General features: G+C 46.9%; 2 protein-coding genes across 2 annotated transcripts; both read left to right on the forward strand.

Annotated features, from left to right (window-relative positions):
* Positions 1–187: 187 nt before the first annotated feature.
* Positions 188–4,480, forward strand: LOC105699250 (nuclear valosin-containing protein-like). The gene is made up of 11 exons (XM_023433919.1): positions 188–528; positions 769–981; positions 1,065–1,340; positions 1,413–1,718; positions 1,837–2,056; positions 2,127–2,409; positions 2,475–2,964; positions 3,083–3,250; positions 3,324–3,650; positions 3,752–3,973; positions 4,039–4,480. The coding sequence occupies exons 1-11, from the start codon at positions 373–375 to the stop codon at positions 4,168–4,170; spliced, it is 2,793 nt and encodes a 930-aa protein (XP_023289687.1). The 5' UTR covers positions 188–372; the 3' UTR covers positions 4,171–4,480.
* A 310-nt stretch (positions 4,481–4,790) lies between these two features.
* LOC105699118 (syntaxin-6) lies at positions 4,791–10,546 on the forward strand. Its single transcript, XM_012423868.1, has 6 exons — positions 4,791–5,073; positions 6,631–6,827; positions 7,434–7,528; positions 7,600–7,659; positions 8,144–8,376; positions 8,474–10,546. Exons 1-6 carry the CDS (start codon positions 5,039–5,041, stop codon positions 8,697–8,699), a joined length of 846 nt encoding a protein of 281 aa, XP_012279291.1. The 5' UTR covers positions 4,791–5,038; the 3' UTR covers positions 8,700–10,546.
* The last annotated feature ends 282 nt before the right edge of the window (positions 10,547–10,828 follow it).

Consider the following 10,828-nt stretch of genomic DNA (forward strand, 5'->3'; position numbering starts at 1 on the left):
TATACACAAGAGATAAGCATTATCTCTGGCGATATCCTTCCGAGTGGAGGCGCGTCGTTTGCAGCTGTTGCAGCGTGAAACTGTTTCGATACGTCGCCGATAGATGGCAACATCTTAGCAACCATTGAAAAACGGAAAGCATCGACGCTCTTTGTTATTCATTGAACCGGCAAAAAGTCGCGCACAACAGTTCAACAGTCGCTATTTTCCGCGCGTTTTGTGTGATCAAGTTACGTTGGAGGAACGGTGATCTTTTCCGCACTCGTGAATGACCTGTTCTACGTCGATCAGCGTGAGTGGATCGAGTGGATGTAGTTGTCCTGACAGGAAGCAGGTACAAAGAGGGTAGCCACGCTCTAAATCGCTGGGAAGATGAACAAGCTCGGAAAACTCAACTCCTCGATTGACATTATACCTCTTCAAAGCTCGAGCGGTCAAACGAAAAAGAAACCCGTCATGAAGCAAGCGCAGGAAGAACTACCAGCTCGGATTTGCCGGGATCCTATGTTAATTTCTCGCGTGCGAGAGGTAACCACAATATCACCTTCCGAGTCTTCGATAACTTCGATACTGTTTTACGAGTCTTCGATGACTGCGGGGTCTTAGTTTGGAAAAGGAAATTTTGTGTCGATGTTGCTTCAGTTGTTTCAGGAGCTGAGAGTCACAGTACTCGCGACGGTCTCGTGTTCAATAATTTTTAATTTATGAAGTAATTGTAAACATGGAAGTTAATGTTAAACAAAATTAATTTTGCTTGCTTTGTTGCAGTATTTGCATGAAAATGTTGACAAAATCTACATCGATGTAAATAGCGTGGCAGATTATTTACAAAGAACATTCAGAGATTATCGCATGAAGAAGAAGGGATCGTTTCGTGCAATGGTGCGCATGGCTTATGAGGAAATCACCGATTCTTATACAAAAAAAGCTATGGCCTCGCAGAATGATGATGACGAAGACGAAGATGAAATTAATTTGGATGTATGGAGTATTTTATACTTTTTAAAATGTTTTCGATAAGAATGTCTTCAATTTTTTGGGTACATTCAATAGTCTCATTTCAGTGGGACACTCATAATGAAATGCTACATAACAAGTTAACTAAAATGTATGAAAAGGTCCTGGCAAAGCAAAATGGAAATTCCAGCGACAAGGAGTTAATAGATATTAGTAGCGACGATGAGCAGAGTAAAGTTGAATCGGTTCCTGCTAAAAAGGCTAAAGAAGCTACTGAAAAGGAACCCAGCCCAAATGTCCAAAGAAATCCAGTGCATTCGTGTTCTAGTGGGTTAATACAACGGTGTGCATCTACTCAACGGGAGTCTACGCAACCGCAGACAGTACGTATATTATTCTCGTTTCTAAAATCACTCTTAACATATAAACATTAACAACAATTTGAAACCTTGCAGGTCTCAAACAAAAATAAAGAGGTACCGCCAGCACCACCGGAGAGACAAGTGAGGAAGAGACTCAGAGAAAAAGAGTCCACACCAAGTTTCTATGCTAAAAAGAAGGAACTTTCCGTTGTCAAGTCAACCGTCAAGTTTGCCGACGTTGGTGGTTGTACCAAGGTTCTAGAAAGTGTATGCAAATTACTCATTCACATGAACCATCCCGAGGTCTTCAAGCAGCTCGGTATATCACCTCCAAGAGGATTTTTACTTCATGGTCCACCAGGCTGTGGAAAGACCCTATTTGCTCACGCAATCGCAGGGGTACGAGAGATTCAACATTAATTTAATCTTTCACTTATTCTACATTAGCATAAAAACTAGCGGAAACCTATAATATCGTAAACTCAGATCCTACAATTTTCTCTGTCTCAACGATCAGGAACTAGAGCTTCCAATGTTGAAAGTAGCAGCCCCCGAGTTAATTGCTGGTGTATCAGGAGAGAGCGAGGCTCGCATCAGAGAATTATTCGACCAGGCCGCCAGCATTTCTCCTTGTATACTTTTCTTAGACGAGATCGACGCTGTAACACCTCACAGAGCTACGGCTCAAAGGGAAATGGAAAGACGCGTCGTTGCTCAACTTCTATCCTGCTTGGATGGTTAGTGAATCTACTTGACATTGTACACGACTGGTACTCAGGTTTAATTAGTACCTCGCTTTCTCTTCAGATTTAAGTACAAAGGAGAATGGAAATCGAGTTCTGGTTATCGGTGCAACGAATCGACCAGACTCCTTGGATCCGGCATTGAGAAGAGCTGGTCGCTTCGATCGTGAAGTTTGTCTAGGAATTCCGGATAAACAAGCGAGAGCCGAGATCCTACGAGTTCACGCCAGTAAGTTAGCCCTCGAAGCCGATGTCGATTTGGAAAAGATTGCCGCCCTCTGTCCTGGCTTCGTCGGTGCCGATCTGGTGGCGTTGCTGCGCGAAGCTGCCATGGTCGCTATAAATAGGTACGCTCGTTTGAGAACTAAATGACGAAAATAAAAAACAGACATATCACCTATTTTATTTGCAGAGTATTCGAGAATTTGAACAAACACGCAGAAGATAATAAAAAGAACTTGGAACTAGCGATCGAGTCGGCGATCGATTGCGAAGCCCTGCCCGAGAAGGAAAAGGATATTGACGAGCACAGGGACATTGGAAACATCGACGAGGACGACTTGGAGATGGGCACTGCAACCGACAGTTATCAGCAAGCCAAAGACCCAGAACCAGTGGAAGAAAATCCTGATGACCCTATCGTCACCGTTACGGATACGAGTAAAGAACAATCAGCGGAACCCAAGGGGCTGGCCCACCTCCTATCGTGGCTCCATGATAACACGGCCGTCTCTTCCGATCGCTTAGCTGAACTTTTCATCGAGAACAATGATTTTGAAGCCGCTCTTCGGGTTGTCCAACCCTCTGCCAAGAGAGAGGGTTTCGCCACAGTGCCTGATGTCACTTGGGACGACATTGGTTCTCTTCAGGATATTCGACAAGAGCTGCAGATGGCCATAATGGTAAACGATTCAGTTCAAGAGCTTTCCTCAGAAATTGTTGATTTACTCGTGATGGAGTTTTCTTTATTAAAAATATATAACTCGGATCTATTTAGAAATTGATAATTTTCTGTTCCAGGCCCCAATTAGACATGCAGATCTGTTCGAATCCCTTGGACTGGTTGCACCCACTGGCGTCCTCCTGTGCGGCCCACCTGGATGTGGGAAAACTTTGTTGGCTAAAGCCGTTGCTAACGAGGCTGGCGTAAATTTCATCTCTGTCAAGGGACCGGAGCTGTTAAACATGGTAAGTTATCTGGACTAGTTATCGGCCATGCTTGGAAAGAAAGTCTACAACGCTCTTCTTTGGCCCTTCACAGTATGTTGGCGAGAGCGAGAAAGCCGTTCGTCAGTGTTTCATCAGGGCGAAGAATTCAGCTCCTTGTGTCATCTTCTTCGACGAGTTGGATGCCTTGTGTCCGAAGCGATCCGAAGGCGACAATTCGGCCACATCGAGAGTCGTCAATCAGATGCTAACTGAGATGGACGGTGTCGAAGAGAGGAAGGGTGTGTTCCTAATGGCTGCTACAAATCGTCCAGACATTGTTGATCCAGCAGTATTAAGACCTGGGCGCTTGGATAAAATTTTATACGTCGGTCTTCCCACGCCTTCCGATCGAATCGACATTTTGAGAGCATTAACCAAGGTACTATGCGATCTTCTATATCTAACCGGAGAAATCGGGCATAATTGTTATTCGTTATGATACGGGATGTTTTAAAATTGGCATAATTTTTTTTTTAACAGAACGGTACAAAGCCTAAGTTAGCGAACGACGTTAATCTCGAAGATGTGGGCAACAGCGATAAATGCGACGGATACACGGGTGCAGATTTGGCAGCTTTGATTAGGGAGTCGAGTATGGAGGTGCTGAAGGAGTCCTTGAATGACAACATTAAAGTCACGGAAATATGTGCAAGACATATCGAAGCTGCGTTCGATAAGATTCGACCTTCCGTCAGCGAGAGGGTACGTAAATTTCGCATAAAGCCAGGACTTTCATAGAATCGCTCGACTTAATCGTTGTACCGCAGGATATACAGCACTACGACAAGCTGAGGAAACGATACTCCATCTCAAAGAAGGCATCGCAGTACGACACGCCCATGGAAACTCCAGTCGACCCGCCGTTAATAGACACCACCATGGAAGCAATGGAGACCTAAGTTACAACCAGCCTGCGTAAATAGAGTATAAAGTATTTTGTCACTATATTGTTTATACTGCGCATTCCAATGATACACAGTTACTTTCGAAGTTATCCGGGACTCTTAGAACATCCCTATTTACTATACTCCCGTTAGCTGGTCGAGTTGGACAGAGATATCGAGAAGGAATGAAAAAATATCCTAGAGAACCGTAGTTGCCGATCAGTGAGGCAGCCAGCGTGTAAATACCGCGCGTGTCTCTTAATCTTGTACCGTTTTAATTCGAGTGTCACAGGTGATCGCTGCCAATAAATAGTATCCCACTTTGCGTCTTGTCCAACTCCAAACGGATATCTCTAACGTTCATAAGGAGGTTCTTTGATCTAGTCCAGTTGAAAAAGCCCGCGCCCTCTAGTTCCTAGTTCCGCCGCCGTGCAACAGATGGCGCTCGCCGCGCACGTCGCTCGCCTCCTCTCCGTCCCGCCCTCTTCTCCTTTCGCTCGCTCTCACTCCATTCTCCCCGGCGGAGAGAAGATCCGCGTCCGGCGGGGAATCTAGAGGCGGAAATCAATAATGCACCGCCACCTAGAGGGCGACGCGCCGTGCGCAAACGTCAAAATCAAATAAATAGTCGTCTGCAGTGGGCGCCGAAGAGCGGACGGTCGTCTCTCCTGGCGGACGTGCCCGAGTCGCGCATCGAGACGCGGGACTGCGAGGCCCCCGGCGCCGACCCATCCACCCTGGTTCCCGATCGGGCCCGACTTCGCATGCGAGACCCGAGGCCCCGCCAGTGAGCACCGATGCGCGGAAGGCTACGGATCGGGAGCACAGTGCTGGCCGCCGCGGGCCGGCGTGACGGGCCGCCCTTTTAATCCAGCCGAGAGTTATGACGCTGGAGGACCCCTTTTTCGTCGTCAAGGAGTAAGTCCGTTTAACCGCGCGGTCGCCCTTAATCGCGGATCACTTAATCGCCGTTCCTCTCTAACGACGTTAGTTAAAGGGAACACCGAGCTCCGGTTATATATACATGTATATATGTGCCCGTCTTGCGGGCACGCGTACACTTAACGTACCGTCACTTTCCAGATAGACTAGGAGATACCAGCGGATATCGAGTAGAATCTCTACGAAAATTCTGCTCACCCTCTTATCGAGAGTTTCCGGTCAGCGATTGACGGAGTATCGGAGGATACCTGCCAGGGACAGGTGGAGTCGGTTGAACGAGCCCTTTTTTTCTTTTCTTTTCTTTGAAACCATGCTTTGAGAGAGGGAGGGATAGAATTGGCCAATTTGGACGGGAGAACGGACGATGCTCCTTTATCGGAATTATCAATGGGTCTCTGGGAGCGATTCGTTAGGGAATTCGTTGTAGCAACGTTAACTGGGTCTTTAGATCGTGGACGTCGAACCGCGCGCACACGCCGGGGACACAAAAGGGACGTATGGGAGAGACAAAGACGGAGATTCTGCGCTCCGGCTTGAAAAGCCGCTCGGGGCTCGAAATAGGACCGCCCTTTGTCGCGAATCGCTAAAGGCCGTGTTAAAACGCTGAAAGACCTCGGGTATACGAAACGGGGCCCTTTCTCGGGAGTTTTAACGCCCCGGATGGTGTCCTTTAAGAGGCGGGAAATGGGGAAGGCGTTTTTCAACCCCCGCACGTGTTTCGGGGAGAAATTCCGATCTTGCCCCTCCCCCTTTTCCCCTTCTTCGAGGTGCGGATTTCGACCTCGCGCTCGAAAACCAGTCGCCAGCTAAATTGGCCCTGGTACGCGATAACTGTGCCCCTTTTTATCGCACCCGATGCCTATCATGTCGAATAATGACGCCCGTGAATTGTCCAACCTTCTCGAGGATTTATCTCCCCGGATATGCCGAGATGTATTATTAATTCCGTTCGAGATAAACGGACGTGCAATTGCACTTTGCACCTTGTCGAACCTCTCGGACGTTCGCGGAGACTTTTCGAATATCTCCGTCGACGTTCGGTGGGCTTTTTAAAACGCGCGCTCGGTGGTCGTACTTCACTTTAAGGTTATGTGAAAGTGGCGTCGAAGAGGCTTTGTTTATGAAACTTTTCTCCCAACTGGATTTACCGAATAGCTCGAAAATTTACAACGTGAATAGGGAAACTATAAGGAAGGTCCTGAAGCCCATGAAATTTCAATTCTTTTCAAATTTCTTTATAGGTATTTTAAAAATATTTTATGAAATATGAAATTTCCCGAGTTACAGGACCTACCCCTGGGTCTCCGTATTCACGGTGTAAAGTATGAAACGATTTGAGACACCCGGTTTGTAGAAATGTTTTATCAACGGTTGGACTTTCGGATGCCACAAAATTAGGGGCGGCGAATGATCATTTTTCTTAAACGGAATTCATTCTTAGGGACGTCTCGCGGTATCGTGGAAATTGTTTGTCGGATTCGCGGAGATAGGGACTCGCTGGAATGTCTGAGCCGACGAGTTCTCTTGTTTCAGCGAGGTATGCAAGGCACTAAATAAAACCAGAGGGCTGTACGGCCGGTGGACGGAGCTGCAGGATGTCTCGATTGCGACCCCCAACCTAGGAGCCGGACTTCCGGTCTCCCGGGAAGAACTCGAATGGACCACCACCGAGCTCCGGAATGCCCTCCGGTCGATCGAGTGGGACCTCGAGGACCTCGAGGACACCATTTATATCCTTTCCGGCGCTTCCTGTTACGAGTTAACCCAGTAGATCGTTCAACGAGTCCACGGTCGATCTTCTTAACGCTCTAGAATTTAATTCTTGCGAATTGTACTCGACCAAAAGGGTCGACGTAGTCGTCGGGTATTTTTTGCATGTTTAACGCACCTCCTGGTGCAACATGGTAGCGCGAGTTTGTGAAAAAAAAAATGTCTAAGCGTTCTAGAATTTAATTTCCGCGGATTGTATTTGACCAAACGAGTCGACGTCGTCATGGGGTTCTTTTTTCTTTTTTTTTCTTTTTTTTTTCCAAGTTTAACGCACCTCCCGGTGCATCAAGGTCATCGGGGCGGGATCGGTCATTAATTTTCCCGAGCGGTATCAATCGATGCGTCCTCCCCTAGGACGTGTAACCGAGTCATACGTACACGGGTGAGGCGATTGCGACAATTGCGGGCCGCGATAAACCGTGGATAAATCCGAGTCAATAGAGCGCCGATAACGAGGTGCACGAACCGCGATGATGGACCGACACATCTCGCCGGTTAATCCGACCCGGGGTTCGTTATCGTCCCGGAGTTAATTGTTTACGTTGACCTTGACTTTCTCGATAAACGCATAGTCGAGAAGAACCCGACGAAATTCAAGATCGACAACAAGGAGCTCTCCGTCAGGCGGAACTTCATCGAGCAGACCAGGGAGGAGGTTAAGGTGAGAACCCGCGGAAACGATTCCTCGTGACCGTTGAAGCCACGCTAAATCCCCTCCTTTGCATTCCGCAGATCATGAAGGACAAGATGAACCTGAGCCGCGGTCGCGACCGCGACCGCACCGCAAGACAGGTACGCCTGAAATTTCTGCGGGAGAGGTTGGAATTTTTCTCCGAAAATCCGGCCGAGCCCGTCCTGGCATCCGCCACCCCGAGGGACGAGGGGAACCGAGGAACGCGTCTCTGGTCTCGTTTTAACGGGGCGGAAAGTACTCATCGATTGGAAACTTGATCCACTTTCTGAGTGCCGAGAGCTACCTTCCGCCCGAGGGTCGTACATACGTATCGTCCCGCCCTCGAATTAACGGCGTGGTTTTCGTCGAGGGGGTGCAAGGACGAGTGGCATGCCCGGAATCCGCGATTCGGTATCTCCCTTTATGCCCCGATGCGTCGTTGGAAAAAACATCCGGGGGCTGTATTTCATCCGGCCGAATCGCGGATTCCTTTCCTCGCCCTCGGGAGGTCGAGAGAGATTTTATTTATCTTTTTTCTTTTCTTTTTTTTTTTTTTTGTTTGCCGCTCCACGAGTCCAGGAATGACGTCGTTTGATTTTTCAGCCCCTCCTGGATAACAGTCCCGCTCACGTCCCTGCCAGCCGTGGGACCACCAAGTACAGCAAACTGGAGAACGAAATGGACAGTCCTAATCGGCAATACCTGGAGGACACTCTGCAGACCCAGAACGTGGCGATGCACCAACGGGACGGCCACCTGGAGGTCGTCGGCGAGAACACGAGTCCTCTTGGCACGGGCTCTAGACAAATCAACTCGGAGTTGGACGAACAGGCTGTGTAAGTCGAGCCGAGGATACGCCCCGGTGTTGCTTTGTTAAATCCGTAAATTCTCTCCCCGGGAACGAGGGATGTGATACTCCGATTATCCCTCCAGGATGTTGGACGACTTCGGCAACGAGCTAGACGTCGCCGATTCTAAGCTGGACGCGACCATGAAGAAAATGGCGAAGGTCCTGCACATGAGCAATGGTAATTATAACAATTACGTGCCAGCGCCCACAACTTCGGCGCCCAACGCGTCGAACCTTGCCTCGAAGCCATCCTCGTTGTCCTCCTTCTCGACGACCATAACCAATTGTTTCCTGTGTTCCGGAGACTAAGTGTCGGTTAGCTCGACAATGGGAAGACCCGCCGACGGCCGACCTTTAGGAAGGTAACTGCGATGGGGATCTCCCAGGCCCCTTTTTCTTTTTAAGAAAGTCACTGTGATCCGATCTCGAGCTGGAGGGTGCGTACTTACGCGGAGCAAGTACTTTTAGTCGAGTTTAGTATTCAGGTTTCAGAGTCGAAAGGATTACCGAAAGCTATTTTACCTACAGATATGATTCTATTCCAGTATTATACCAGGATTACTACGGTTAGATCAGCTGACCGCTCGCTCGGCGAGCGTACCTTTTAGAAGCATGCCAAATATAAACCGAAGGTTTGCCAAATTAAATTCCCAGCATGGAAGTTTTCCCCCAAGGATTCAGCGCCATGGACCAGAAAATGCCGAATAGTACCTTCGAGTGGTCTTGAGATCTCTTAGCAGTCTTTTTTTTCCCTTTTTTTTTTTAATACTTAGCCTCGTAGCAGTTCCAACGCGAGTTAACTTCGTTCTTATGGCAAGTGCATTACTTTTTCTATTAACGCGGAGCTCGAGGAGAGGGAAAATTCGGAAAAGTCGTTAGTGGACGAAGTCGCGTACTCGGTAAATTGAAGAACCTCGACGAGGATGTAGGGAAATTTACGTAGTCTCGAGTTAAACGGCACGCATGGATGTAATTGTTGAACGTTACTATAAAGATTACCTGGTATCGGTTTAGGCGTTGTTTTAGAGTACCCTTAAAGACGTATCAATCGTGTAATTGTTAATGGACGTTGACGTCGTAGCTGCCAGGGCTTGGGATCTTCCCCGGCGTGGCGTCGTTTCTTCGGCGTATTTTAAGCATGATTTTAGGTAGCGAATTTCCGCCCCGGAATTTTCCAAGCTCTGACAATTACGCAGAGTGTTTGACTAGTTGAACTGTCGGAGGAGGTTCGCGCGAGGAGTGGTTAATTTAATAGTTGATTGCAGGATCATTACCGAGGGTTAATCGAGAGGTATGCCAATAATTTCAGGACACCGAATCCCCTTGTACAAATTATTGCCAGAAAGGATTCTTAGGCCTTTAGCGTTTAGATCCCCGATGTCGTTTCCGTACCGTAACGATAGTGGAGTTACGTTACAACCATACGTTGACCTTTAATTTACGATTGACCGCAATTTTAATACAAAGATGTCTTATTTTTACACTACGCTGCGCGCTCTGTAAACAATTTTCTTAGGGAGTATCGATGCATATAGTATTCGGTGATAGCGTTGTATCGTTGTTGATAGCATCTCAGCCCTTTCGTAGCTCGCTGGGACGCGTAGGAGTAAATCGATTCTTATGATTTGTGTAAATAAACCCGAGGAATTTGCTTATTCCACCGAGATCATTGCATTTGGAGACACTTAGTGTTAACGATATGTACTGTTTTACAGACCTAGGTACGAGAAATAGAACTAGAGACTACGATATAACCATTCCAAGGGCCAAATGTAAAGATATGGATTTTCGTTTGTAACATGATGTATTCTATATACATATATATTATATAAATATATATGTATACTTAAACAATATCAGACACATAGTTACATAGGATTATACGATCATCTAGCGGTGTTTAATGACAGTGGTAAAGAGAATGGGAAAAGGATTATTAAAAGCCACGTACCGAAGCTGTGCACTCCTTGTTATTGAACATATTATGTAGCTATTAATAAAAGATTGAAATAAAATCTTGAGAATAGTTTTACAAGTGGCGCATGTGACGTTACTTTCCGTTTGTTTTAGATTGGAGACCGTGGATAGCTATTGGACTGTTGACTACCGTATTGGTATCATTAACGGTTTTATTTGTAATAAAGTGAGTCCTGTTTTTTTCTTTCTTTCTTCCTTTCCGTAGAGTTTACGCGAGATCTCCCCGCAATAAAGAAACTCTCTGTAAATCGTTAGGATGTAAGTACCGTTATGTGTCGCATTTATTCACCGAATGATAATTTTTATCATGAAAGAGGATGGGACATTTATAGCCATGAGTGAGTAATAAATTTCTATTAAATCTCCCAGAGGGTCTCGGTGATTACGAGCTAGGTTACGAGGCCGCGAAATCGCCGACTGAAACGACTTGTCGTTAATTTACGTTTTCTCTCGGACAGACG

This window comes from Orussus abietinus, unplaced genomic scaffold (genome assembly GCF_000612105.2).
Source record: "Orussus abietinus isolate OABI.00-Male unplaced genomic scaffold, Oabi_2.0 scaffold3, whole genome shotgun sequence".
NCBI lineage: Eukaryota > Metazoa > Arthropoda > Insecta > Hymenoptera > Orussidae > Orussus > Orussus abietinus.